This window comes from Trichoderma ghanense (assembly GCF_004382785.1).
Source record: "Trichoderma ghanense strain CCMA-1212 chromosome Unknown scaffold_1, whole genome shotgun sequence".
NCBI classification, from domain to species: domain Eukaryota; kingdom Fungi; phylum Ascomycota; class Sordariomycetes; order Hypocreales; family Hypocreaceae; genus Trichoderma; species Trichoderma ghanense.
Window position 1 is genome coordinate 2,246,605 of NW_027395664.1, and position 27,124 is coordinate 2,273,728.

General features: G+C 55.1%; 10 protein-coding genes across 10 annotated transcripts; 5 read left to right on the forward strand and 5 right to left on the reverse strand.

Annotated features, from left to right (window-relative positions):
• Nucleotides 1-108: 108 nt before the first annotated feature.
• CCMA1212_002128 (Alcohol dehydrogenase) lies at nucleotides 109-1,134 on the reverse strand (the record flags this gene model as incomplete). Its single annotated transcript, XM_073699529.1, has 1 exon — nucleotides 109-1,134. One exon carries the CDS (start codon nucleotides 1,132-1,134, stop codon nucleotides 109-111), a length of 1,026 nt encoding a protein of 341 aa, XP_073562630.1.
• Nucleotides 1,135-2,464: 1,330 nt separating this feature from the next.
• CCMA1212_002129 (uncharacterized protein) lies at nucleotides 2,465-3,358 on the forward strand (the record flags this gene model as incomplete). The annotated part of the gene is made up of 3 exons (XM_073699530.1): nucleotides 2,465-2,507; nucleotides 2,622-2,799; nucleotides 2,908-3,358. 3 exons carry the CDS (start codon nucleotides 2,465-2,467, stop codon nucleotides 3,356-3,358), a joined length of 672 nt encoding a protein of 223 aa, XP_073562629.1.
• Nucleotides 3,359-4,419: 1,061 nt separating this feature from the next.
• On the reverse strand, nucleotides 4,420-7,347 carry CCMA1212_002130 (E3 ubiquitin-protein ligase RSP5; the record flags this gene model as incomplete). Its single annotated transcript, XM_073699531.1, has 7 exons — nucleotides 4,420-4,519; nucleotides 4,576-6,607; nucleotides 6,690-6,826; nucleotides 6,903-7,008; nucleotides 7,100-7,138; nucleotides 7,213-7,235; nucleotides 7,325-7,347. The coding sequence occupies 7 exons, from the start codon at nucleotides 7,345-7,347 to the stop codon at nucleotides 4,420-4,422; spliced, it is 2,460 nt and encodes an 819-aa protein (XP_073562165.1).
• A 138-nt stretch (nucleotides 7,348-7,485) lies between these two features.
• On the forward strand, nucleotides 7,486-7,689 carry CCMA1212_002131 (uncharacterized protein; the record flags this gene model as incomplete). Its single annotated transcript, XM_073699532.1, has 1 exon — nucleotides 7,486-7,689. One exon carries the CDS (start codon nucleotides 7,486-7,488, stop codon nucleotides 7,687-7,689), a length of 204 nt encoding a protein of 67 aa, XP_073562166.1.
• A 2,494-nt stretch (nucleotides 7,690-10,183) lies between these two features.
• On the reverse strand, nucleotides 10,184-10,988 carry CCMA1212_002132 (Polyadenylate-binding protein 2; the record flags this gene model as incomplete). The annotated part of the gene is made up of 3 exons (XM_073699533.1): nucleotides 10,868-10,988; nucleotides 10,537-10,793; nucleotides 10,184-10,433 (listed from the first exon to the last, which is right to left on the reverse strand). Exons 1-3 carry the CDS (start codon nucleotides 10,943-10,945, stop codon nucleotides 10,184-10,186), a joined length of 585 nt encoding a protein of 194 aa, XP_073562164.1. The 5' UTR covers nucleotides 10,946-10,988.
• Nucleotides 10,989-13,252: 2,264 nt separating this feature from the next.
• CCMA1212_002134 (uncharacterized protein) lies at nucleotides 13,253-13,993 on the reverse strand (the record flags this gene model as incomplete). Its single annotated transcript, XM_073699534.1, has 1 exon — nucleotides 13,253-13,993. One exon carries the CDS (start codon nucleotides 13,991-13,993, stop codon nucleotides 13,253-13,255), a length of 741 nt encoding a protein of 246 aa, XP_073562162.1.
• Nucleotides 13,994-15,235: 1,242 nt separating this feature from the next.
• On the forward strand, nucleotides 15,236-18,846 carry CCMA1212_002135 (ISWI chromatin-remodeling complex ATPase ISW2; the record flags this gene model as incomplete). The annotated part of the gene is made up of 4 exons (XM_073699535.1): nucleotides 15,236-15,319; nucleotides 15,390-15,557; nucleotides 15,655-18,633; nucleotides 18,694-18,846. The coding sequence occupies 4 exons, from the start codon at nucleotides 15,236-15,238 to the stop codon at nucleotides 18,844-18,846; spliced, it is 3,384 nt and encodes a 1,127-aa protein (XP_073562163.1).
• A 676-nt stretch (nucleotides 18,847-19,522) lies between these two features.
• Nucleotides 19,523-19,693, forward strand: CCMA1212_002136 (uncharacterized protein; the record flags this gene model as incomplete). The annotated part of the gene is made up of 1 exon (XM_073699536.1): nucleotides 19,523-19,693. One exon carries the CDS (start codon nucleotides 19,523-19,525, stop codon nucleotides 19,691-19,693), a length of 171 nt encoding a protein of 56 aa, XP_073562160.1.
• A 142-nt stretch (nucleotides 19,694-19,835) lies between these two features.
• CCMA1212_002137 (Eukaryotic translation initiation factor 3 subunit I) lies at nucleotides 19,836-21,091 on the reverse strand (the record flags this gene model as incomplete). Its single annotated transcript, XM_073699537.1, has 3 exons — nucleotides 19,836-20,201; nucleotides 20,278-20,875; nucleotides 21,042-21,091. The coding sequence occupies 3 exons, from the start codon at nucleotides 21,089-21,091 to the stop codon at nucleotides 19,836-19,838; spliced, it is 1,014 nt and encodes a 337-aa protein (XP_073562161.1).
• Nucleotides 21,092-23,095: 2,004 nt separating this feature from the next.
• On the forward strand, nucleotides 23,096-26,689 carry CCMA1212_002138 (C-1-tetrahydrofolate synthase; the record flags this gene model as incomplete). The annotated part of the gene is made up of 4 exons (XM_073699538.1): nucleotides 23,096-23,612; nucleotides 23,882-23,919; nucleotides 23,988-26,515; nucleotides 26,581-26,689. The coding sequence occupies 4 exons, from the start codon at nucleotides 23,096-23,098 to the stop codon at nucleotides 26,687-26,689; spliced, it is 3,192 nt and encodes a 1,063-aa protein (XP_073562167.1).
• Between the last annotated feature and the right edge of the window lie 435 nt (nucleotides 26,690-27,124).

A 27,124-nucleotide genomic window follows, 5' to 3' on the forward strand; every position in this document is an offset into this window, starting at 1 on the left:
AGCATTGCTTGGCGAATCTTTCCCAATCTTTTCCCTTCATCACCCAACTCCCAACACCAGCACATCATCATCATCATCATCATCAACATCAACATCAACATCATCACCTCACTGCATCGTCAAGACATTCCTAAACCGCGGCTTGCCGGCCTCCAGGCTCTCAATGGCCTTCTGCACCTCGCTAAACGGATACCTCTCAATCATGCACTTGACGCCGTGCGTCATGGCGAACTGAATCGCCTCCTCGCTGTCAAGCGCATGCCCGCTCGCCCAGCCCTGCAGGCTGGCGCCCTTCACGATGAGGGTGACGGTGTTGACGTCGACGGAGCCGACGGGCGCGAGGCTGAGGATCTTGCCGTTGGGCGCGAGCCCGTCGGCCAGGGCGCCCACGACCTTTGGGTTGGGCGCCGTCTGGACGATGAGGGAGGCGCCGCCCATCTTGGCCAGCTCGGCGGCGGCATCAGCAGCGGAGGTGTCGATGAAGTGGTGGGCGCCGAGCTGCCGCGCAAACGACTCCTTGTCGGCCTCGTGGGAGAGGGCGGCAACCTCGTAGCCCATCTTGCCGGCGAACTGGATGGCGAGGTGGCCGAGGCCGCCGAGGCCCTGGACGGCGACGAGGCGGCCCTGCTCGACCCTCTGCTTGCGGATGCCGTTGAAGACGGTGACGCCGGCGCACAGGAGCGGCGCGGCCTCGGCGGGGTCCATGTCCCGCGGGATGCGCACCACGGCCTCGACGCGCAGGACGACGTACTCGGCGAAGCCGCCGTCGCGCGACACGCCGTTGATGGCCTCGTTCTTGCAGTACTGAAAGTCGCCGCGCTGGCACTCCCTGCAGACGCCGTCGTGGCCCCCGTGCCAGGGCGCGCCCACGCGCTGGCCCACGGAGAGGTTCTTGACGTCGGGCCCCAGCTCGACGACGTCGCCCACGATTTCGTGGCCCGGGGTGCGCGGGAAGACGTTGCCCATGTTGCCCTTTGAGACTTCCATGTCGGACCAGCAGACGCCACAGGCGAGGACCTTGACGAGGACTTGGCCGGCCTCGGGGTGCTTTAGGGGCACATCTTGGATGGCGAAGGGGGCGTTTGGCTCGGTGAGGACGACGGCCTTGTACGTCTTTGGGAGGTTGGGTGCCATGTTGATGTTCTTCTTACGGTGCTTTGTGTGCCTGTCTTTAAGCTTTGAGATCAAAGTGCTGACACGGCTCGGTGAAGCGACAGGCAGCTTATTTCTGGTGACAGCTTCATCACAGTACCAGCTCCAACGGCAAGGAATTCGCTAGTTATATATTGCTTTCTCATCCTTTGCCTCTCATGTACAGGCTGCTCACCATAGAGTAAGGCTGCAATGACGTGATCCAACGCTGGATACTGGCATCCCTTCCTTTACCGCATCATATCAACCAATGACCGAGACAGATTCTTTTCAGCTTTGGGACGTACCAACCATCAAAAAGAGCGAAAAGCCCATGAGGATCCGGGCGAGTTAGCTGGGCGGCAGAGGGTATACTAGTGCCATGGCTGAAGTCAGTGTGACTTCACCGGCGGGGATAATGGTTAATGGCTGTTTGCGGCTTGTGTGAAAGGCCGAAAGGGGCGAAGGGGGTCGGGGATAGGAGGGACGCAACTTGTATTTCGGAATCTACTTTGATGCAGGAGATAGGGCTGCTGCTAGCAAAGTTGTGTTTTTCTTCTGTGGATGACATGTCTGTTTTGAGGTTTTACGGCTGTATGTCGACTTACATGGACGCCAGCCAACGGTCATTGGGCGAATCGGTAGACACATCAACTAGTTTGTAAGTTGCCCGCGTTTTTTGTCTTGTCTCGTCTCATCTCACATTATCCGTAGTCAAGCAAGGTGTGAATGAATCTAATTGTGGTTGAGCTTTCCTCAGTTGGCATTGTCATCTGTCGCTGTTTTGTCTCGTGAAAGCATATTGGATCTATGCCACTCAATGACCAACCAAGCTGATTATCCGTTATCTCCTCCTACCACTGCCGTGAAATTTGTACGCGATAATCCGATACGGCTTTTCATCTTGAATCTCACTCATTCAAAAAAAAGAAAAAATTTCAAATAATCTTGATGGATCTAAGATCTACATGATTCCCCCGTCTCATCAAGAATCACATCCTCTTCCACATTGAATGTCAACCCTCCAGGGTAACCCACCACCCATTCATGAAATAGCGGGGCGAACCCCCCGGGCCACGGCTAAACCTCGCTCCCACCCCCAAATCTCCCTCCAACCAATCAGTAACCCCGGAATTCCAAAGAGGCGAAATCGATCGAGTTTCGCCTCAATTGATCTTCCAACTCCCTCCGCCGACTGCCCTTCGTTAGCATCCTAGCACCTTTCCTCCCCCTACAAACGCCGCGGGGCATAACGATCCTTTCAAACCTCCCGCCGTCGGAAAGGAAATACGAGGGTTATAGGATACGGGCTTTGCCTGATTATACAGAAGAAATGCTGCCGGCAACGCGATCTGCGGCCTCAATGGCCCTCCGAGGTGCGTCAAATTTTCCAACAACACCGCAACCACCGATCAAAACGAAGACGGCAACGCCCACTTCCCCCCCCTGGACCTTTGGAAATCAATAGCTAATCGTCAAATCACTCGCAGTCAAACCCGCTTCCGCGCTGATGCCCTTCCGAGCCGCCTCCGCCGCCTTCTCAACAACCTCGAGACAAGATGCCACCTCGCTGACTCCCTCCCCCCACTCCCCGAGCTTCGGAAAGGCCCGCAAGGAAGTCGCCCTGCCCAGCGAGGAGGGCACAAAGGGCGTCATCCAATATGCGCTGTACGTCTTTGAATCCGCCTCCCCTTGATATCGAACCCCCCCCAAGCCGGAGCGGTTGAAAACAAAGAAGGCGTCTGCGCTGCTAACAAAACCACTCGGGTAAAACAGCACCTCCCTCGACATCATCGCAAACTGGGCCCGCCAGTCCTCCCTCTGGCCCATGACCTTCGGCCTCGCCTGCTGCGCCGTCGAAATGATGCACCTCTCCACCCCGCGCTACGACCAGGACCGCCTGGGCATCATCTTCCGCGCCTCCCCGCGCCAGTCGGACGTCATGATCGTCGCGGGAACCCTCACCAACAAGATGGCGCCCGCCCTGCGCCAGGTCTACGACCAGATGCCCGACCCCCGCTGGGTCATCTCCATGGGCAGCTGCGCCAACGGCGGCGGCTACTACCACTACAGCTACAGCGTCGTCCGCGGCTGCGACCGCATCGTCCCCGTCGACATCTACGTCCCCGGGTGCCCGCCCACCAGCGAGGCCCTCATGTACGGCATCTTCCAGCTGCAGAGGAAGATGCGCAACACCAAGATTACGCGGATGTGGTACAGGCGGTAAAGAGGAGGTAAAAGGGCGAGGTGGAAGCGAGAGACGAGAGTGGAAAGGTTGGGGCGGTGCGTGTGTGTGTGTGTGTGTGTGTGTGTGTGTGTGTGTGCGCGCGCGCGGCAGGATAGGGGCTGTGCCTTGCAACGGCACGGATATGCTGCGGGCTGAAGAGCAAAGAGCTGTCGGTCCGTGGAGGAGAGGGCTTACCGGCGAATGGGATCTGAACGAGGGTCATTCAGTAGGATTCCAGGAAGAAGAATGGAAGGAAGAGGGTCAAAGAACAACTCAAAAGGGCAACGCCATGTCAAGCTTGGCAAGACTCGAGTCCTCTAATTTCTTGTCTTTGAGATGTGGTTCTGTTTTCTCAAAGTGTACATACACTCTCTGGGTTGCGGAGGTTATATACCTTTTAGAGTATCTGACAAAAAAGACTGTACCAATGCCAACGACATCCAGCATGGCGTATAGTGCGTGAACGTCAAATCCTTTTCTCTAGCACTAACGTACAATATACGCGAAAAGATGAGAAAAGCAAACGTTCAATTCCAGTTCATGCTTGCCTTTACCACATGTATGTGTGTGTATATATAATATCGCGAGACCTCCGCCATTAATAACCATTGGCATCCCAAATCCATCCTCGGGAAGCCCATACGGCACGCAGCTAGCAAAGCACTCAGGCCACCATCACCAACCGGATACTGACGCCGTCGTACCTTGCATGACAATTCTGGCCATTTCCCACAGCCCTCCTCTTCGCTTCAGACACCACACGGCAAGTCTTAATCACGGACCCGCTTCTGATGCCTCCCCCTTTTCACTCATGCCTAATGACAACGATTCGCTCATCTCATCTTAACTCGTTTGATAGCAATAAAACCAGCCAGCGCCAAACCAAGCATACCAATTCTGTCTGCTGACTCTTCAGCCGAGCATGTGTACCCAAAGAGAAACCCAAATACGATCAATGAGGAAAGGATCCGTGCTAAAAGCAATGCCACTACAAAGACCACTGTAGAGGGCTGGGGGGCAGTGGCCCTTGGTCCGGGACACCAACGCACCAGACCTGTCGTTTATTCTTGGCCAAAGCCCATGGTTTCCTCCACGGCAATGGTGAGTTTCTGTTGTAGCGTCTCCAAAGTCTTGTATGCGGGAAGATCGATTCGATTGAAGCTGTGTCACTGTTAGCTTTTGCCGTTTGTCATCTGAGGCTGGGGGGCACGGCTTACCAGGTATGCGCCTTGGGAAGGTTGCTGAGGTCACCGGCCTTTTCAATGGTGAATCTTCTCGGGCCATCGCTGCCCTGAAGATCCTTGAATCCGTTGACCGGGATTCTCGAGGTACCCGTGGTAAACTGCAGCAGACGCGACTTCTGCTCGCCATCCCAGGACCTAACTGTTGTCCAGAAGTTCTGGATAACCTCATCCGACTCGGTGTATCCTCGGTAATCCGTGTGCTTCTTCCAGTCGTCGACATCAATCTCAGCAATACCGCCAATGAGCAATTCGAGCTCCCGCTCGTCAAAGACGTTGATGAGGTCCTGCGGAATCAGCTCCTGGAAGCCTTCCTTGAAGGCCTGGAACTGCTCCGCGATGCGCTTCTCGATACGCCACTTGACCATGAGCTCCACGTACTCCTTCTTGTTCTCATTCGTCACCTCAATATCCCTACCGCCAGGAATCAGATCTTCAGTCGTCACAACTCCAAAGCGCTCATCTTCCGTAGAAAAGGTTTGCTCGAGAATACCCCCCGAGATGTCGTTATCCAGCATCCACTGCAGCGAGCGATGGAAGTCTGCATCCACACCCTCCATGTCCGCCAGCGTGACTGGCTTGCCCAGTATCATCTTGTAGAGAGCTCCGATGAAGAAGGCGTCCAAGAATCGCCGATGGAAGATGGCCATGCCAACGACCCGTCCAATAAACTTGAAGTAGTTGAGATGTTCGGGATTGATGCCAGAGTGAGGGTTGATTTGGAGGGTATAGTTGTCGTGCGCTGAGTATTCGAACAAGCAGTAGAATGGGTTGAACATTTCGTGGGAAAGGAGGAAGAAGAACTCTCGCGACAAGCCGCCGTAATCAAGGCCATCCTCCCCGTCAAACTTGATCATGAGGCGTTTCTTGAGGTCCGTAGCGGACTGGCGAGTGATCTCGGCAAACGAGTCTTCGAAAATGTGAGAGCGTCGGACCTTGATGTGGCATTGCCCGCTGAGAATGCGCATGGCAGGCTGCGACCGGAAATAGATGAGCTTTCGCCGGAAGTCACGCTTGTACTGGGGCACATTCTGATCCAGTGAGGAAGGAAGACGCGGGTCGTCCCAGGTCGTCGTCTTTGTGTTGTGGTCCACGAAGTAGACTCGGGCAGTATTTGTGAGACGCATCTCCCAACCGCTGGGCAAGGGTCCCAACTGGGATACGGGCTGCTGCTGAATCTGGCCGTTGGTGTTGTTCTGACCATACATGCGGATGAACTGCTGCCGGCGAGGGTCGACCCAAGTCGTGGTGCGGGTGTTGTGATCCACGAAATAGGGCCGTCCTTCGGGGGTCCAGCGCTGTTCCCAGCCTGGGGGAAGCTCGCCGGAGCCTGGACTGGTGGCCCCGGTGTGCATCATGGCCGTATGGCTGCTGCCGGCGGCGGCATTGTTAGCAGCGGCGCCGCCAGGGCTGCCTGCGCCAGAGCCTTGCTGTTGCTGCTGCAGAGTGGGGGAGCTGGTGCCCGTCCTGTCTTCGGGGAGGGTTCGGTTCTGATGTCTCTGGCGTTCAACCTGGGTAACGGCCTCTCGTTCGTTTCGGGTTTCGGCGGCGGTGCCGCCCGCGGTCGGGCGGTTCCAGCTGGTGGTGCGAGTGTTATGGTCGACATAGTACGTTCGGCCAAGATTATCCTCCCTACGTTCCCAACCTGCAGGCAAACGACCCTGCGCATCCTCGAACGGGCTCAGCTGGCTGGTGGGGCGTGACTGTGAGCCATTGACGCTTGAAGAAGACGGCACGGCGTTGACGCTGGCGGGATGGTGAGAGAGGCTGGGCTGAGGGACAAGCGCGTTGTTATTAACGCCGGACATGGCAGAACTCGGCCGATCGCCGGCCGGAGCAGACAAGGTCGAGAGGTTAGAAGCGCTGGGCGCTCCGAGCGTGGGTCGGCTGGATGACGCTTGGCCTGCGCGGATGGGGGTGCTAAGGTTGCAAGATAAGTTGAGTATGAGTTTGCCGTGCACGACGAGGTTGTCAGTCGACTTCTTGAGGTCTCTGGTAATCATTTGGTCTGGCAAGCGCTAGAGTGTTAGCGAGCTCCTTTGCGAGCAAGTATAAAGGGATAAAGGGGGCAGGGAGGGCCCGAGACATACCGTCGGCGTCGGGTCCGATTTCTGGAATCAGGTCACCGATTCGGATATTGATAACGCCAAGAAAACCCTGGTCCTTCTTTTTGAACTTTTTCTGGTCAAATACCTGGACGGCCAGGATGCTTGATTCGTCAACCCGACTGGATACAGCGTTTTAGCATTAGCTTCTCGATGTCACGATTTTATGAAAGGGGGAGTGGGCGGATATCGGCGTACAAATCGAAGCTCTCGTTCCAGTACGGGTTGAGCGTCTTCTTGCTAACGGTGGTCGTCTTGGTCTGCTCTCCGTTGATGGTCGCTACGGCGAAGGGGTCGGGGAAGCCTATGAATGGATTGTAAGCTGCAGCTGGACTTCCCTAGGGAAAGGGTGCGTGTATCGACAAGACGAAGGCAGGGTAGGGCAGGGCACATACGGAAGACATCTCGCTTGTACAATCCATCGGCGGCGATGACTATGGCGATATATCGAGGTCAGCATCGTAGGGATCTCTTTGGCGGGAAGCAAGCTTTGGATCGAGGGACGCACTTGTAACGCGAAGATTGGGTTTCCTGCAAGCCATGCGGGTCAGATGAGAGCTGCATCAATTACGTAGACTCCACGGCCACATGCAAGAGGGACAGGAGGGAGTGCGTCTTACCCATTGTCGTTTCGACTTGCCATCTTGACGAGATTCGGTGTCGGGTATCGCAGCGCTCCAAGCACGGCAGCACCAGCCTTGCGACAAAGGCACAGCAATGAGAGTCAGGGTCAGGGCAATGCGGACGACTTAGACACCAGCACAGACCCGGCGGTGATGAGATGGCGCCCCTGGGAGGACGTCTGCTGCACGGTAAGGAGAACGGAACGAACGGCGGCGACGCTGCAAGTGAAAGTGACGACGGGGACAAGGCGAGGCGAGGATATGCTGAGCAGACAAAGTTGGGGCTGTGCAGTGTAGGCCAGACTCCCCGCTCTATGGCTGAGTCCTGGGTCGGGGTGGCGGGCGCGATAAGGGGCACGTGACCGAGATGTTGTGCCTGGGCAGCACCTCTAGCAAAAAAGGCTGAGGTGAGAAGACCGCAGCAAAGGACGAGGCGGCGGTGATTTGGCAAGAGTGGCTAACGAAGCGCTGCAGCGGGTTGATGATGGAGGAGATGGAATCCAGGGATTGCAGAGGCGGGCTGACAAGTGGAATCCCCCTCCCAGCGCTGCTCAGGCGCTTCGACGGGCCTGTTTGTTGCAGCCAGGGTGGGGGACTGGGGCCCAGAGGCGGCCTCCTTTGGCCTCCTTGGACTGCCGTTGCGAGGTACAACTACATACAACATGCGGACAGGTTCAGGATTCACGAGGCTGTTTCTGACCGTCAAGCACATAAGGTGCCTCTCGCTATTTCTCACTCCTCACAGAAATCTCTTCTTGTGGTCCTCATCAATGTGGGAGCACCGAATGAAAAATAAATCTCACATTTCTTCCCCCCCTCCCGGAAACAGACTGGAAACGTTTGGATGTTTTGGGTACGCTGTCCACGACGCCATCACGATCCCCGGGGACTCGGCACAGAACAGCCACAGGAAGCTTCCCTCTGCGCGCCGCTAGTCGCCGCTGCGTGACGTTTGATTGGACGTCTCCTTAGATGGTCCTGCTGGGCAACACGCAGTCCGTGCCGATGTTTTTCTTTCTTCGTGTGGTACGAATCCACGGAATGGAATACAGATCTGTACGGGTACCTGTCGTCATGGCCAAGGGCCCTGAGCATCGGTGCCAGAACAACCACGCGAGCATACCTACCTGCAGTATCGACATGGAAGATACGCCCTACGTGACATGCGAGCCAACGCAGGGCGTCCGACTGGGAAATCAACAGCTTGCAATGCCTCTGAAAGCACGAACACGGCGAGAATTTCACTGACACTGCCTCCAGTCCGGGGTGGAGTCCTTTTCACGGCGGCCTTCTAGAATGTAGCATGTACCTTGAGAACTTCAAAGGTTCTCAGGCTCTTAAGGTGCTCAAAATGCTTCGCCCATATCTGACGAGATCTCGCTGGCCCTAACCAGATACACAGCCCTCGTTGACTAATGCTGCCAAATCACGCTTTCTTGGGGCCTGGCTTCGTCTGTCATTACTCGGTAATCTTGTCAGCTCCTACGCTGAGGAAGGAAGCGCTCATGACCATCGATGACCAACAGTCACATTGTGCATTCAACCGTCTAAGGCGCAGTTTAGCTGGCAGGCCTGAATGGCTCCCTGGGCAGTCATCAGGTCTACAGTAAGCGGCTAAGAGCGGATCCTTCAAGGTCACGTCAGTGCTACTGGTAAGTAGGTACTTGAGTATTTGCGAAAGAATCATGTAATACTGGGGTTTCCTTCTTTAACATTCATTGGGCAGGAGTTAAGTCTCGGATTGAACAACGCTGTGCTGGTCAAGGCGCTTCGAATCCAATCCGTCGCCAGATCGGTTCTCTGCCCAGATACCTTGAGTGTCTGTGGAGGACACGCATCTGCGAAGTACGTACGACAGTACGCCATCCAACTTGAGGAGATAGAATCAGGAACGCCACAGCAAAGTGGTTTTGCCATCGCATGGTGGGTAATTTTGCCAAGATATTATTCGGGCTTTTCCACGTCGGTATTCTGTAGGTACTGTATGAGTAGAGTAGGTATTTGAGGATGACTCCCATTACGGGTAAGGTATGGATCTGCCGTGCAACCTATGTCTATGATGCGAGCATCGGACGAACAAGGTGGTGATGGCGTCAATAATACGGCGGAGGTCCGATGAGGGGCGTGTCGTTGCTGCACACTACGTTATGCATGAGCGCACCACAGAAAGCTGCCGCGGTGAGATATCTCATATTTTAAAAGTCCATGTATCAGCATCGCCGCAAGTGGTGGTGGAATTTCTAGAAATTTGGCCAGAGGCCGACAATTAGATGTACTGCACCAGCGTGAGTGAGATAGGCACGAAGCTGTCCGCCCAAAGCCAACAAGGAGAGAAATCGATTTTTGCTTCCTCATCTAGCCTGCTGATAGCATCCGGCGTCAATATCAAGGCCTCAAAACTCCAGATCCTTTCCCTTTGTCAAAGTTCTGATACTATACACACACGCCCATTTCCGTCCCTGCCCTTCTCAACTTGGATCCAGCTACGGATGAACACGCAACTGTCCATCAAAGTAAAGCCGTACGGACCGCCCACTTATCCCTCTACTTTCTCATTGTAGCCACTCATGACCCTCCGTGTGCCCTCCCAGCCCTTCTCCTCAATTATGCCAACCTAGGTGCTGGATATCTTTCGTCATCTGCATAGATAGAGAAAAAGAAGGAGAAGAACAATATTTCGCCATAGTTCTCCAAAAGAAAGGAAAAAACAAAAGAAAAAAAAACAAAGAAAAGCAGGTTACCGTTCTAGTAGCGGTGGATGATGAACCTCCCCTCGTCAGACGAGGTACCTACAGGATCCTCGCACAAACCGTTACTCTCGGCAGGTGTCGTGCTTGAAGAAACACGTCCTTGCTCCTAGTAAGGGGCGTAGCCTCGTCCACGGCCCCGGTAACCGCCACGGTAGCCGCCGCCACGGGGGAACCCACCGCGTCCGTGGAATCCTCGGCCACCGCCGCGAAAGCCTCCCCTTCCACGGCCGCGGCTCATGCCAGGAATGTTGGTACGCTTGGGAGTGACCTTGATGTTGCGTCCCTTGAAGACGCTCTCGTTCAGGACGAGGGCCTGGGCCACCAGGCTAGGTTCGGTAAATTCGACATAGGCGTAGCTGAGAGAGAAAAGCATCATCGTTAGTATGGGTCGTTGATGAGAAACAGCGAGGCGAAATGGTAGTGCGAAGCAGAGGAGGAATCGTGAAATGCCATGCTTACCCCTTGGGCTGTCCGGTGAACTTGTCCAGAAGGATGGTGACTCGGTTGATGGAACCGCAGCTCTGGAAGTGCGCCTGAACCTCCTCGGGCGAGGCCGAGTAGTCGACGTTGCCCACGAAGATGCTGCGCGCATCCACGGACTCCTTGTCGTCGGCGAGATCGGCAGACTGCTGCTCCAGCGTCGCCTGCATCTCGCGGAGCTTCTTGGCCTCCTCCTCCATCTCTGCAACTCGGCGTTTCATCGCCTGAATCTCCTCCTAGCGGGCGGGCGTGTCAGGTTCCATCAAGTAGCAAGCTCTCGCTTCGAAGCGCGCGTCGAAATTAAACCCACCTCTTCACTGGCCGCAGTCTCGTGCTCCGGCTCACGCTCCCCCTCGGGGATTGCCTCAGGCTTGTCTGCGTCCGACATTGTGCTTTGACCGAATGAATCGACAGAGTCTCTGCTGGGATAACTGAGCCGATAAGAATGGCTGTCAGCAATGAATGTTTGCAGAATGGCGGAGAACGGAAATGGTTTTTGTTGAGACGGGGGACAAAGGTACGGGGGAAAAGGTGAGGATGCGCCCCCGTTCTCGTTGGGAATAACCTCTGGCTAAGCCTTGAAGCGCGGCCGCTTCCAATTCTGCAGCCCAGAGGATCTAGATTTCTCTGGCAAAAGCGAGATGGCACCGACCTGGATTAACTGGCTGCAGCGATATCGGACGCGACAGCACGATTGTCTGCGACGAAAGGGACAGTACGGATGTGATCAGGCAGACGAAAGGAAAGAATTCGAGATGGAAACAATCGTCACTTTGAGCCTCGTGTTGCCGCGACGCAGAGCCGAAGTTGTTCCGGCGGTAAGGCTGCACTGCAGTTACAGCGTGGCCCGAGCCCAAGGTACCAGACAGCTACTCGTACAGCATGGGGCCCAGCCGTTGTGGGGGGAGTCAGATGGAGCTGGACAGCCAGAGATCCAGCTGCTCAGCTGCCCTGAAAGTCGTTCCCGAGTCACTCGCTATTACCCACTAGGTACTAGCTAAACTACCCCGGGCCCTGAAGCTGCAGCGCCATTTCTGCCCCTCCAGGCTTCAAATGGATGGACAGCAGCAGCTGATGCCAACGTCTCATCGAGACGAGCGTTTTGCAGCTTAACCACTCAGATGACGAGCAGCAGGGCGATTCTCGATTATCCCCTGCTGGGCTAATGCATCTACTGCAATGCCAGCTTCAGTTTCCCTCGTAGCGCCATTTAATGAGAGCACTTCCAGGTTCCTACAAAACATCGATCGAATTCAACTCATTTGCGTGACCAGCGGCCATTCTCCGAACTTACACATGCCCTTGACCCTGCTATCGTCTCCTCGCAATACATATCAGAGGCTTATCCTGTTTAACATTGACCTTTGAATACCTAGCTGACACCATCATGGCACATCGCTCATCTGTCCCATTGCTCCAACCCTACCGTGACGACGACAACGACGACAGCAGCGACGACTCTCAAGCCTCCCAACTGTCTCCGTCCTCGCCTCCATCCCCCTCGCGACACTGGCGACAATGTCGCAAGTCCAGCCGGCGCCTCCTCGAGTCTCGCACCAAGCACTTCGTCGTCATGAGCGTCGTCGCGCTGGATGTGGCCGCGCTGCTCGCAAACATCTTCATCCAGCTGATCGCCTGCGAGATGCACGAGAACGACGAGCCCTGGGTGGAGCAGCTCACAGAGGGCCTGGAAATTGCTGGCCTGGTGTTTAGCAGCCTGTTTCTGCTTGAACTATTTGCGTGTTTGTTTGCTTTTGGGTTGAGGTAGGTCAAAGAGTTTTGGTTCGCTTGCTTTCAAGCTCCTGTTTCATCTTTATCTCCGTTTCGTTTCGTATTTTCTTCCCTTGAATTTATCTTATGCTATCTTCTTTCGGGAATGTTCTTTCGCCTATCTATTTGTTGAAATGCCTGTGGGTCTTTATCTAATTCTTGAGCCGAAGCTACCTTGCCTCTTGGTTTCATCTCTTCGATTCTGCCGTCATTATTGCGAGTTTCATCATAGACGTAACCTCCAGAGGTCTGACCGAGTCCATCGGATCTCTCATTGTCGTTCTTCGTCTATGGAGGCTGGCCAAGATATCCGAAGAGGTGGTGCTGGGCGCTACAGAGAGAATGGAGGTTCTCGAGCAACACTTGGAGGACCTCGAAGCTGAAAACAGCAGACTCCGAGCTCAGCTGGGCATCGAGTCATCCACCCACTCAGGCAACGAGGGAAACTGCTGAAAGAAGCGGTCATGATTTCCTACGAAAACAGCGGTCTTGCCAATGTTACGTTCAATGTACATAACGGTTCACAACATTGAATTCATCTACAGCATAAGAAAATTTGCGAAAGGGAAAATAACAGCTCGTCCAGACGATTCAGAGCTGGCATGTGAATTCTGATTCACAGTGTAGGTACTACATACAGGTGGATTACTCCCATCCGTACCCTCTATTCGAAACAGGCCCCAGGTATACATGGTGAGAATCCTTCAATCTTCCGACACCGTCGAAGCAGTTTCGTTTCCTCCAGATAAAATGAAATAACGCCCCTGATATCTATGCTACCTCCCTCCCATGTCCCACAGTTGCCCTATGTTCCCATCCGGTGTATACGAAATATGCGGCGTGCTAGTCCCTGACTGACATGGTGATCGCTGGTAGAAGTAAAAAATTGAACAAACAAGATACGTGTTGTTGAAGTTGCAAGCGGTCATGTGTGTCGACTGCGCTTGCTTCCGTTGCCGATGGGGTCTTTGCCCCCTAGACAGCCGCCGAAGAAGTCGTCAAAGTCCATCCTTCGTTTCGTTCCGGCCCCTCGACCGAGATGTGATGAAGACCGAGGGCCGCTTCTGGAAGAGCTGCCTCCAAATTTGGAACTGAATGCGGGTGCGAAAGAGGATGGCTCCTGCGGTCGCTGGTCTGATAAATCCAAGGTGGCAATGTTCGGATATGAAGAATGGAAGGTAAAGGCTTCTTGCGTGGGCACAACAAAGTGTGTTGGCTCTTCGCTCATGGGAGAGACATGGACGGGGACGGCGGCGGGGGGAGAGACGGTTTGTGTCTGGATCTGAATTGGTGACGAGGTGATTGGCTCAGTACTGGCTCTAGCAATCTCGGGAGTCGCATTCCTCTCGCCCTTGTCGACCTCATCCTCGCTCTCAGCGCTCTGCTGTCCCGCGTCCCGACCATCGAGCCTTTCCGTGGCCCATCTCCGGATCCTCCACCCCTCTCCATCATCCAGCCCAATATTTTCCTTATCGAGGAACATCAGCAGCTCGTCCAAGCACTCCTGATATCCATCTGCGCGCGCGCGCGCTTCGGCCTTGGCGGAAGTCTTGTAGAGCTTGGTGACGGAGAGCGCTGCGGCCTTGAAGACGTCGAGAAGCTGCTCGGGTGAGTCATAGTGGGCCGCCTGCTTCCCGACGGCGGTTCGAGCTTTCGACGAGTCCATCTTGGGAGAGCGTTGTTTGTCTATAGCGAAGGGTGCGCGACGGCGAGGGTGCGTGTGTGTAGCGATCTACAGTCGATGTCGACTTAGGGTGGCGTAACAGCAAGCAGGAGCTTTGTGTTCCTACCAGGGGGGTTATATCAAGAAGTCCGGGGTGGGCAGGCTCAGCTCAGGGAGGGAAATTTCGCTGCGCTGACTGTGTTTTAGGGGGTCGCACGGCAGAGACGCGCCAGAATCGAGCCCCAGAGCCTCCAGCTCTCGAAGGTGAAGCTTTTGAAATTGTTGGGGGGAGAGAGCAAAGAGGTTGTTGAAGGTTCCTAAACCGGATCAAACGATGGAGGGGAAATCCTGCAAAATGCTTTAAGGCGGCAAAGTTCGAGGTCAGCAGGTTGGAAAGGCGGGCGAAGGCGGTAGAACGGCACGTGGGGTCGATGGGTCGATACCTTACCCTGGTCATTTTCACGTGACCTTGATAGTTGCTGGGAGAAGGTGCAGTAATCCGTAGGAAGGTACTAGTAGCTATCGCTATGAGACAAGTCCCCAAATAAGCGGCGACTGAAGATGGAACATTTTCTGAGGCTGACACGAACTGAGGTAGTTTCTTATGTTATGCCTTCTGTAAGCATTTGCGCTGATCGTGATACATGAACCGACCAAGACACATGCACTAGAAGCTCGGCGGTTTGCTGCTGCGATAAGGTAGAGCCCAGGTCCCCTGTACCTAAGTACCTCTAAGCGCATGCTGCCCTCCACTGCCAATTGCCCACTGCCAACCGCCTGCCCGCATGTTCTGCGCCTCTATTGCAGCGGCGAGAAAAGCAGCCCCTGACACTGTTGACGTCGTTGGCCGCGGATTATTTCCGGACTTTCCTTGTTCCAGCCCAGTGTCGAAGAAAGCGGGCCAATTAGAGCTCAATCGGCTGTCTTTGGCGCGGAGAGACAAGGGGTGGGACCTGCACGCGCGCTAGGCCCAAAAGGCGGCCACCTCTGGATGAGCACGTCGTGCCTCTTGCCAGGCGCATTCTCGAAAAAACATCTTCCTCCTTTGCCGCCAGCAGCAGGGAGCGCAGTCCAGGGCTTCAACCACCGCCCAAATTCATCTCCAGACGCCCGCGTGCCCTCACGGATCATCGGAATCCCCCTCCGCGATTCGCACCGCCGGCAACTGCCGCATTTGAAGCGCGTTTCGTGCACGCAAAGTCGCGTAAAGAGGCGCCCCTCCGACCCTTTGAGAATTCAGGCGCAATGGCTCCGCGACCTCGAGCCAACGGCGTCGACACTGACGCGTCCATGTCCGACGCCCCGGAGCAGCCTCATGTCGAGGAAATGGTGAGTTGTTGCCTGTGTCATCGGGGGCGCTCGCCTCGTGATGGATGATATTGACCGAGCTCAACCGCAGGACGTCGACGAGACTCCCGACTATACCGACTCCGACACCAACCCCAACACCACAGCCAGCAGCGTAGTTGGCGAGCCCCTCACAGACGGTAGGAAGCGACGTAGCGAGGCGAACCAATTGCGTCGGAGCATCTTCGGAAAGAAACATGACCGCCTGGGAGAGTCAAAGGTTTGCCCTCCCCCAATAACCCAGCCATAAGACAGCATGCCTTGGAATTGCACCTGATATTAACGCATCGTGATCCTTCTCTTTCTCTCCTTTACAGGAAGATGATACCATTCGAAGATTCCGTTATCTGCTCGGCCTGACCGACCTGTTCCGACACTTCATCGAGACGAATCCCGATCCCAAGATTCGCGAGATCATGGCCGAGATCGACAATCAGAATGCCGAAGCCGCTCGAGCCAAAAAGGGTGCCGGCAGGAAAGGAGGCGCTACGAGCGAAAGAAGGCGACGAACTGAAGCTGAAGAAGACGCGGAACTCTTGAGCGATGAGAAGCACGGTGGATCCGCGGACACAGTCTTTAGAGAGTCGCCCTCCTTCATCCAGGGTACCATGAGGGACTACCAGGTGGCAGGTCTCAACTGGCTGATCTCACTCCACGAAAATGGCATTTCAGGCATCCTGGCCGACGAAATGGGCTTGGGAAAGACCCTGCAGACCATATCTTTTCTGGGCTATCTCCGCCACATCATGGGCATTACTGGTCCCCACCTTGTTACTGTGCCCAAGTCGACACTCGACAACTGGAAGCGAGAGTTTGCGAAATGGACCCCCGAGGTCAATGTCCTGGTGCTCCAGGGTGCAAAGGATGAACGCCACGACCTCATCAATGAACGCCTGGTGGACGAGAAGTTTGATGTTTGCATTACGAGCTATGAAATGGTCCTGAGGGAAAAGGCCCACCTCAAGAAATTCGCCTGGGAGTACATTATCATCGACGAGGCTCATCGTATCAAGAACGAAGAGTCTTCCTTGTCGCAGGTCATTCGACTCTTCAACTCCCGCAACCGACTGCTCATTACAGGCACCCCGCTACAGAATAACCTCCACGAACTCTGGGCTCTGCTCAACTTCCTCTTGCCCGACGTCTTTGGCGATGCCGATGCCTTTGATCAATGGTTTTCAGGGCAAGATCAAGACCAGGACAAGGTGGTGCAACAACTCCATCGAGTTTTGCGTCCATTCCTGCTCCGGCGTGTCAAGAGCGACGTGGAAAAGAGTCTCTTGCCAAAGAAGGAGATCAACGTGTACCTGGGCATGTCTGAGATGCAGGTCAAATGGTACCAGAAGATCCTGGAGAAGGATATTGATGCGGTCAACGGCGCCGGAGGGAAGAGAGAGTCCAAGACGAGACTCTTGAACATCGTGATGCAGCTGCGAAAGTGCTGTAATCACCCTTACCTCTTTGAAGGTGCCGAGCCGGGTCCTCCTTACACAACCGATGAGCATCTGATTTACAATGCCGGCAAGATGAAAGTCCTGGACAAGCTGCTTGCGCGGTTGCAGAAGCAGGGCAGCAGAGTTTTGATATTCTCTCAAATGAGTCGACTGCTGGATATCCTGGAGGATTACTGCGTCTTCAGACAGTACAAGTACTGCCGTATTGATGGTGGCACCGCGCACGAGGATCGAATTGCGGCCATTGACGAGTACAACAAGCCAGGCTCAGACAAGTTTGTCTTCTTGTTGACGACAAGAGCCGGCGGTCTGGGAATTAACCTGACGACGGCCGACATTGTCATTCTCTACGATAGCGATTGGAACCCTCAGGCCGATTTGCAGGCCATGGATCGCGCGCATCGTATCGGACAGACGAAGCAGGTTGTGGTGTACAGGTTCGTGACCGACAATGCCATTGAAGAAAAGGTCCTCGAGCGAGCAGCCCAGAAGCTGCGACTCGACCAGGTCGTCATTCAGCAGGGTCGCGCTCAGGTTGCTGCCAAGGCTGCTGCAAACAAGGACGAGCTCTTGTCCATGATTCAGCATGGCGCTGAGAAGGTCTTCCAATCCAAGGGCTCCACAGACGACGCAGCAAACAAGGACAAGGAGCTCGACGATGAGGATATCGATGAGATCCTGACTCGAGGCGAGTCCCGTACCAAGGAGCTGAATGCCAGATACGAGAAACTAGGCATTGAGGATCTTCAAAAGTTCACGTCGGAATCAGCCTATGAGTGGAACGGAGAAAACTTCGCACAGGCAAAGAAGAACATTGGCATGAACTGGATCAACCCATCCAAGCGAGAGCGCAGAGAGCAGAGCTACTCCATGGACAAGTACTTCCGGCAAGCCATGTATCCCAACCCCAAGACTGAGGTCAAGCCCAAGGCTCCCCGAGCGCCTAAGCAAGTACCGATCCACGACTACCAGTTCTATCCTCCCCGTCTGCAGGAGCTGCAGGACAGGGAGACTGCCTTCTACCGCAAAGAGATTGGCTACAAGGTGCCATTGGCAGATGGCGATGACGATACTCTAGAGGAGCGCGAAGCCGAGAGGGCACTCGAACAACAAGAGATTGATAATGCAACCCCCCTCACAGAGGAAGAACGAGCTGAAAAGGAGGAGCTTTCTAGCCAAGGGTTTGGCAACTGGAACCGCCGTGATTTCCAGCAGTTCATCAACGGGTCCGGCAAATACGGACGTACCGACTACCAAGGCATCTCCAATGAGATTGACAGCAAGACGACGGCGGAGATCCGGGCTTATGCCAAGGTGTTTTGGCAGCGGTACAAGGAAATCGCCGACTATCAAAAGTACATCAAGATCATTGAAGACGGAGAGGAGCGCACCAGGCGCATCGATCACCAGGGCAAGCTTCTTCGCAAGAAGATGCAGCAGTATCGTGTTCCTCTCCAGCAGCTCAAGATTAACTACTCAGTGTCCACCACCAACAAGAAGGTCTACACCGAAGAAGAGGACAGGTTCCTGCTGGTCCTTTTGGACCGTTATGGTATCGACTCCGAGGGCTTGTATGAGAAGATGCGGGACGACATTCGTGAATCTCCCCTTTTCCGCTTCGATTGGTTCTTCCTCAGCCGCACGCCTATTGAGCTGTCGCGACGATGCAACACGCTGCTCACGACTATTGTGAAGGAGTTCGAGGATGGCCCCGCAGCTACCACCGGAAAGGCCTCCAATGGGGTCAATGGCAAGTCCAAGCGGGACCCGGACGAGGAGAATGATGAGGACAGCATCCTGAGCATGGCACCGGCGAAGAAGAAGTCCAAGAACGGCGTCAAGGTACGTGACGAAATGCGAACGCGTTCAAACATCGAATACTAACATGTCGTGTCTTATCAGAATAAGACCCTTGATAACGTCAAGTCAAAGTCCAGCAAGCCTAGCTCAGCCTCCCCATCCAGAGCCTCCAGCGTCGCTTCCAACGCCAACTCCGTGGGTGGTGGCTCGTCGAAGAGCAAGAAGACCAAGACCCCGGTCAAGAAGAAGAAATGAAGAGACGAAAAAAGGCATAAAAGCACAAACAAAGGGCGGCCAGGCCCCCGTGGGTATGAATCTTGTTTTAGATGAGGGATCTCTTTTTTGTACCTTGTTGTTGACGAAAACCATATTGGCGTAAGGGAGGGGGGTAAATGCGGATTTGCATTGAGCTTTTGGTGAAGGAAAGGGGAGGATAAAAAGCTCCTGTTGGTACAGGACAGTGTTACCTTTTTCGGTCCCGGGCATTGAGTCGTGTAGGAACGGCAACGACACCTGACAGTGCTGGGACTTTGATTGTGTCAAAAGAAGAAAAAAAAGAAGATTTGCTTTTGTAGGTGTACAGTAGTAATGAGAAGCCGCTCAAATTGAGAGAATGGTACACATTCGTCCTTGTTGCATGGCTGATATATTATTGTTCTTTCACTTCTCCAGCAATTCTGTCGATTTGTCCTATAATTATGGTCTCACTTCATGGGCAGGTGGTCAAGTTCATCATTATCTATCGTATGAAGTGGGAGCCAAAAGAAGCCATACACATCTTCTGGCATCTTTGCGCCATCTGCAAGACTTCGCTCTCTTCTCACTCCTTTTTCAGTGTTTCAAAGGAGAAGCTAGACTCAACTTGAAGTGGCACAATATTTTCCTCTTCTTCCCGTTCTTTCTACTACAACATATAAGGAGATTACCTAGTATGGATTACATAGCCCTCTCTCCCTTTCTCCCCCTTTCCTCCATTCTCAAGAAGAAGTTTGTTTGTTTCCCTTTCCGCCCTCCCATAACGCCGTACTATATATGTAACGCATGCAAGCAAGCAAGCAAGCAGTCCGCAATCATGAAAACACAGACTGGTCATTTTTTTTGATTTCCCTTTCCCCCGCTTTCTCAATGCCCCCCTCCGCCTCCTTCTCCCCCCTTTTCGCTTTCTTTCGATTTCAAACAAAATCTAGGCCAAAAGAGAAAGAAATGGAGAGAATTAAGAGATTCAATTTGTCTTCTCCCAGCGTTTACTGCGATCGGTTCAACCGCTCCCTCTCCACCTCGTAGTTGAAGTCGAAGTAGCCCTTGTCGAAGTGGTGAACGCGGACGTAACCGTCCTCTCCTCCGCTGGCGTAGCTGCGGCCGGTGGGGTCGGCGGCGACGGTGTTGAGGGGACCGAAGTGGCCGCGGACACGGCCGATTTCGTCCTCGAAGATCTTGTGGTAGAAGCGGGCCTCGAATCGACCCTGGCGGCCGGAGGTAGTGGTGACTTCCATGGCGGCCTGACCACCTCCGAGGATGACGAAGTCCTTCTTAGGGCAGATTGTGGCGCTGTTGAGGGGCGTGTCGGCCACGTATGTCTTGAGGGTGGCGAGGTCGCGAGCAGAGATGAGCTGAATGAGAGGAGAGTCCGTGTGAGCAACGAGATACATCATGTCAGAGGGGGGAAAATGTTGGAAGAGGCCGTACCTTGGCGGTCTTGTCTCGGCAAGCAGTGATGAAGTAGGTCCTGTCGGGTGACCACTGCAGGTCGACGATGGGCTTGTCGAGCTCGTGGATGGGGACGTTGTCGAGCAGTTCGCCGGTCTTAGCGTCGTACTGGCTGACGCTGCCGTCCTCGTGGCCGGCAATGATGTACTTGCTGGCCTGGCTCCAGCCGGCGACGGTGGCCTTGCTCTCGTCGCAGACAATGGTCAGGGACTTTTCGTCGGTCTGCTCGGCGGTGATGTCCGGGTTGATGTCGATGACGACGATGTTGCTGAGGTAGCCCATGCGCTTCTCGGTGACGCCCAGCAGCTTGGTGCCGTCCTCGTTGAACTCGACGCGCTTGACGGCGGTGGGGAACTCCCAGGTCTTGAGGCACTTGCCCGTCTTGACCTCCCACATGCGGATGGTGTTGTCGGCCGAGCCGGAGGCGATGTAGGTGGAAGTCGGGTCGACGTCGACGGTCCAGATGGCGCCGACGTGGCCGTGGTAGGTGCCTAGGCGCTCGCCATTGTGGGAGAACCAGACGCAGATCTGCTGGTCCTTTGCGACGGAGAAGATGAGGTCGCCGTCGAGGTTGTATCTTGAGCGCAGCAAATTTTGGTTAGCTGGGGCCTCTCATTGGTTGGGAGCAGAGTCGCGAGAAGGGAGGGGCTGGTTTGAAGAGCAAAAGGAAGAGGAAGAAGAAGCTGTCGCCGAAGCTGCCCGTTCCTCCTCCTCCTCCTCCGTTCCCTGGAGCAGCGACGTACTTGATCTGGGTGAGAGCACGCTCGTGCCCGGCAAGGAGGATGGGTCTCATTTTGGTCGGTGATGCTGGTGCTGGAAGAGGCTGAGGCAGACGATTTAGCAAGGGACGGAGGGGGGGAAATATAATATGGGCCAGCACGAGGGACGCAGTTGGAGGTGGTGGTGCTTTGAAATTTTGGCGATAATTGTGCGTGTTGGTGGGGCTGCGAGTTGTGGCGCGGGGAGTCATTGGTGGCGTGACCCAAAGGGGGATTTGGCGGGTGAGTAACTGGCAGCCATGTGTGGATTTTGACTGTTTTGCACCATACAGAATCTGGGCATATGTACCTAGTAGTAGTCCTACACCTCATGCACGTCAACAACTCACTCATCAAGGAGGCAGAAGTCTCTGGAACTTGCTCTGCCACACAACTACCTACTTCATTCTACATCCGTGATTAATGAACGATCTATCGTTCTGCATTTCTGCAGCTAACGGCTTGATTCATCAACCAGCGGGATAGTTGGAGGGTGAGTCACAGGGACTCTGCTGAGTCACTCCCATTATTAGGCAGAGTTCAGTCGAGTCAAACGTTGATTTGCCTGTTGCTGCTATGGTATATCTATACCATACCACATGGAAGCAAGAGGTTATCATTGTCAGGTTGAAAGGGAAGGGGCCGAGTCCAGCATTTGAGAATCTGTCTCGTTGTCGAAGATTCTTTTCAAACCCCTTGATCAACTCGTTTACGACGGCCTTTGACCGTCTGCGTGTCGATGACGTGGAGTAAGATGGCATAGTACTAATCTCTACACTTCATATCAGTCTCAGACAGTTGCAATCATACTTAACCTTACCATAAGGTACGCCAAGCATTCGTTGATAGGCAGAGCGGAGCGGTATGTACATAATATATCAGGCGCCAGTCTCACTCCTCCGTGACCCGGCATCATTGACCATGTACGATCGCACATGCAATGCTACCAAGCTCCGGAGTACGGTTCAACTGGATAAATGAGGTACCTAGCAGATGCTATAGTCGATGCTACACCTGCCCTTGCCACGTCGAATTGCCGACATTGAAAGCCAAACTCGCCCAAAACGTCAAGTAAATGCTCGCTTGACGCCAATGATACCCTGACTGGCGATGTTTTTGTCCAGGCCGTGGACCAAGTCGTACACGATGCCAATTGATCTTGCCGGACCGCTCTGTCTGACGGACAAGGCCAGAGGATCCGATGACACACCCGAAGCTGTCATCAAAGGCGGACCCGATTGCTATAGTCTATCAACTCCGGCAAGCAGACATGTAGCATGCATACAAGGGCAATCCCATGATACGCGTGCAAACGTGGTCCTGGCCGAGACGGACTCAGTCCAAGCAAAGCCCTTTCCGCTGGTCGCAAATCCACACCCCACATGGCGGTTAATCGACCCTGCTGGACAAAAAATATTCTATAAATCCGTCCAGCTGCTCGCCACCAAATTCGGCGTAATAGGTCTAGGCAGGGCCAATTCTCACGAGGCCTTTCTTTCTCTCCTCTCCCTCTCCAACTCTCTTATTGTCCCGTACGGACACTGCAAACCACCGCCCGTGCATCGTATCACGGGCTGCACACAATAGGGCCGTTGGTTCGGAGGGCAGACATTGACATTTCGAGCCGTTCGGCACCGTCGACGCAGGGACCACCGACAAGCGAGTCAACCACTAATAGCGTGCCGTCGTCCCTCATTAGGCTCGCTGCTGGCCGGAAAAATAAGAAGCACTGAGTGGGAAGAAAAGAAAATAAAGAGGGCAGACAAGGTCGAGCAAGAAAAAAAACCAAGTCAGACCTGGTCAATTCCCTCTGTCCTGTGCTGCGGTCATCTTGACGTCCAGACGGATTCTTGCTTGCATTTGCACGCTGGCAATTGTCCCTATCAGGACCGAAAGGCGCTGACTTGGTACCTGGCTGACGAGCGATATCGCACCCGACGTCCTTCGTCCTCCCAGGCACAAACCTGCAGCTGCAGCCATCCAGGTAACATAGCACAGCACAGCACTTGACGAGAATTGGTCAGATCCAATCCAATCCAATGGCGCCTCACCAACGCCTGCGCATGGCAGCGTCCCTCCGACCGCTATCGCCCTGCAGCGCATCGCTGCGCCGCGGCTGCATCGCTGGACTCGCTCGGAGTTCAGTGGCAGTCGCCCGACACTTGCCGTCTGTTTCCGGCAGCCACAGGGGTCTGGCCACGGCGCCTTGGGGCCCCTCGGCGGCTGCGCCAGGGCCTGTGTCCACTAACCCGAGCCCTGGCGCAGTCCGAGCCGGCCATATTTCTGCAGCGTCAGCGTCCCGCTCGGTGACTATCCCGTCCTCCCTCTCTCCATCCTCTATCTCCTCTCGTCTGCCCTCGCCTCTGCTCTCCACCGGCAGACTGCCCCCGAAACTCCAGCAGCAGCGATCGTTCAGGACGACAGCCGCCGCCATGGTCGCCACCAAGCTCGACGGCAACTCCATTGCCAAGGCCATTCGCGAACGGCTGGGCGCAGAAATTGCAGAGAAGCAGCAGAAGAACCCCCGCTACCGCCCCAGCTTGAGGATCATCCAAGGTACGACTGACACTCGCGAGAGATTATTTTCTGCATGAAGAAGAGACGGGGAAACGAAAGCGAACCCGAGTCAAAGGAAGAAGCAGACTCTCCTCATCACTCAATCTCCTTTTTTATCGCGGGAAAATTTTGTAACTGACTTTTTTTCTCGTCTCCGATATCAGTTGGCGATCGCTCTGATTCCAGTAAGTCAAATCTCCCCTCAGTCCTTATCTGACCCCACGCTCCTATCGGCTCGTCTTTGAACCGCTGCTGACCTTGTCTCGCAGCTACCTATGTGCGCATGAAGCTCAAGGCCGCTGAAGAGGTAAATCTCGACGAAAAACATGCTACCCTTTCAGAGGCAATGGCGGACTAACATGCCATCTCCTCCAGGCCCGCATCGACTGCAAGCTGCTTCACTTCCCCGAGGACATTGCCGAGATCGAGCTTCTCGAGGAGATCCTTCGCCTCAACAACGACGACTCAGTCAACGGCATCCTCGTCCAGCTCCCTCTCCCCAAGCACATCTCTGAGCCAAACATCACCTCCGCCGTCTCCCACGAGAAGGATGTCGACGGATTCGGCACCAACAACATTGGCGAGCTCGCCAAGCGCGGCGGCCAGCCCATCTTCACCCCCTGCACCCCCAAGGGAGTCATCACCCTGCTCAAGGAGGCTGGTGTTGAGCTTGCCGGCAAGAACGCCGTCGTCATCGGCCGAAGCAACATCGTCGGTGGTCCCGTCGCTCAGCTCCTGAACCGAGCCAATGCCACGGTCACCATCTGCCATGCCCAGACCTCCAACCTCCAGTTCCACCTCCAGAACGCAGACATCGTTGTCGTTGCCATTGGCTCTCCCAACTTTGTCAAGGGCGAGTGGCTGAAGCCCGGCGCTGTTGTCATCGATGTGGGAACCAACTACATCCCCGACGCGACGCGCAAGTCCGGTCAGCGACTCGTGGGTGACGTCGAGTTCGATTCCGCCGCCGAGGTCGCTTCCGTCATCACTCCCGTTCCGGGCGGCGTTGGTCCCATGACCGTTGCCATGCTCTTGGAGAACGTTGTCGAGGCTACTAACAACTTTTTCGAGAAGGAAAAGGTCAGGCAGACCGTTCCTCTCCCTCTGCACCTCAGGGACCCCGTTCCGTCAGACATTGCCATCTCCCGGGCCCAGGCCCCCAAGCAGATCACCCGTGTTGCCGCGGAGATTGGTATCGAGGCCCACGAGCTGGAGCCCTACGGAGCCTACAAGGGCAAGGTCGACCTCGGCCTGCTCAAGCGACTCGAGCACCGACGCAACGGCCGCTATGTCGTCGTCACCGGCATCACCCCTACTCCTCTTGGTGAGGGCAAGTCCACCACGACCATGGGTTTGGCTCAGGCCCTGGGTGCTCACGTTGGCCGAGTGTCGTTTGCCAACGTCCGACAGCCCAGCCAGGGACCGACTTTCGGTATCAAGGGTGGTGCTGCCGGTGGTGGCTACAGCCAGGTCATCCCTATGGACGAGTTCAACATGCACCTTACGGGCGACATACACGCCATTACTGCGGCGAACAACCTGTTGGCTGCCGCGATCGAGACGCGCATGTTCCATGAGAACACCCAGAAGGACGGTCCTCTCTACCGCCGCTTGGTGCCCGCCAAGAACGGCGTGAGGAAGTTCTTGCCCTCCATGCTGCGCCGCCTCCAGAAGCTTGGTATCGACAAGACCAACCCCGACGAGCTGACTCCCGAAGAGATCCGCCGCTTCGTCCGCCTGGACATTGATCCGGAGACCATCACCTGGAGACGTGTGCTGGATGTCAACGACCGCCACCTTCGAGGCGTCACTGTCGGCACCGCCCCTACCGAAAAGGGTCACTCTCGCGAGACGGGCTTCGACATCTCTGTTGCCAGTGAGTGCATGGCCATCTTGGCGCTCAGCACCGACCTTGCCGACATGCGCGAGCGCTTGGGCCGCATGGTCATCGGCACCTCTCGCAGCGGAGACCCCGTCACTTGCGAGGACATTGGTGCCGGCGGTGCCCTTACCGCCTTGATGAAGGATGCTATCAAGCCCAACCTGATGCAGACGCTCGAGGGCACCCCCGTCTTTGTCCACGCCGGCCCCTTTGCCAACATCAGCATCGGCCAGAGCTCTATCCTTGCCGACAGACTGGCTCTGAAGCTTGCAGGTACCGAGCCTGACGAGGACCACAACGAGAAGACGGGCTTTGTCGTCACCGAGGCCGGTTTCGACTTCACCATGGGCGGCGAGCGCTTCTTCAACATCAAGTGCCGCACCTCAGGTCTTGTGCCCGACGTTGTCGTGGTGGTCGCTACCATCCGTGCCCTCAAGGTTCACGGTGGTGGCCCGCCCATTGCGCCCGGCGCTCCCCTCGATGCCGTCTACAAGCAGGAGAATGTTGAGATCCTCCGGGCTGGCTGCGTCAACCTCCGGAAGCAGATCTCCAACGCCAAGTCTTTTGGCATCCCCGTGGTCGTTGCCATCAACAAGTTTGCCACCGACACGGAGGCCGAGATCGCCGTTCTTCGCGAAGAGGCTCTTGCCGCCGGTGCTGAGGATGCTATCCTTGCTGACCACTGGGCCAAGGGCGGCCTCGGTGCTGTTGACCTGGCCAAGGGAGTCATTGCTGCTAGCGAGAAGCCCAAGGAGCTCAAGCTGACATACGATCTCGACGGTTCGATCGAGAAGCGTCTTGAGGCCATTGCCCAGAAGATGTACGGTGCTGCTGGCGTCGAGTTTAGCGAGCTTGCTCAAAAGAAGATCGACACGTACACGAGGCAGGGCTACGGCAACCTGCCCATCTGCGTCGCCAAGACCCAGTACTCGCTGTCGCACGACCCTGACCTGAAGGGTGCGCCGACCGGCTTCACGGTGCCCATCCGGGATGTCCGGATGGCCGCCGGTGCAGGATATCTGTAAGTGTTCCCCCGTGTTCTCCTTTCAACGCATGTCAAAATGGCTTGTGCTAATTTGCCTCAAGGTACGCTCTGGCTGCGGACATCCAGACCATTCCCGGTCTTCCCACCGCTCCCGGCTACCTCAACGTCGATGTGGACCTGGAGACTGGCGAGATTGATGGTCTTTTCTAAGCGCGAAGCATTAACTTTGCTTGTTTTGTTTTTGTTCTTTCTTTCATATGGTGATGAAAACATTTATATACCCAGAGACTCAACGTGGGCACGACTAAGGATATACAGAATATGGGATTTTACCGGGGCAGGTGCATCTTCAACATATGGCGCAGGCATGCAGGATACAGGGTCATGATTTGGATGATTGACCCGTTTAGAGTAAACCAAGAGAGATTTTGAGAATAATAGAAATGCTCTAGAAGGCCACCTTTACCCTCCCTTTGCGGGGATTTCCTGGGTATGACCAAGCGCGTGTAAAGTGTGTTGACAATGTCGAGCTTACGGAGTTGGACATGTCTGTGGTTGCTGACAGCTGTCCCTTCATTTGTTCACTCTGGTCGGTTAATACAAGGCATTGGCAATTTCTAAAGATGGTATTGCTCAGTGGTGGGT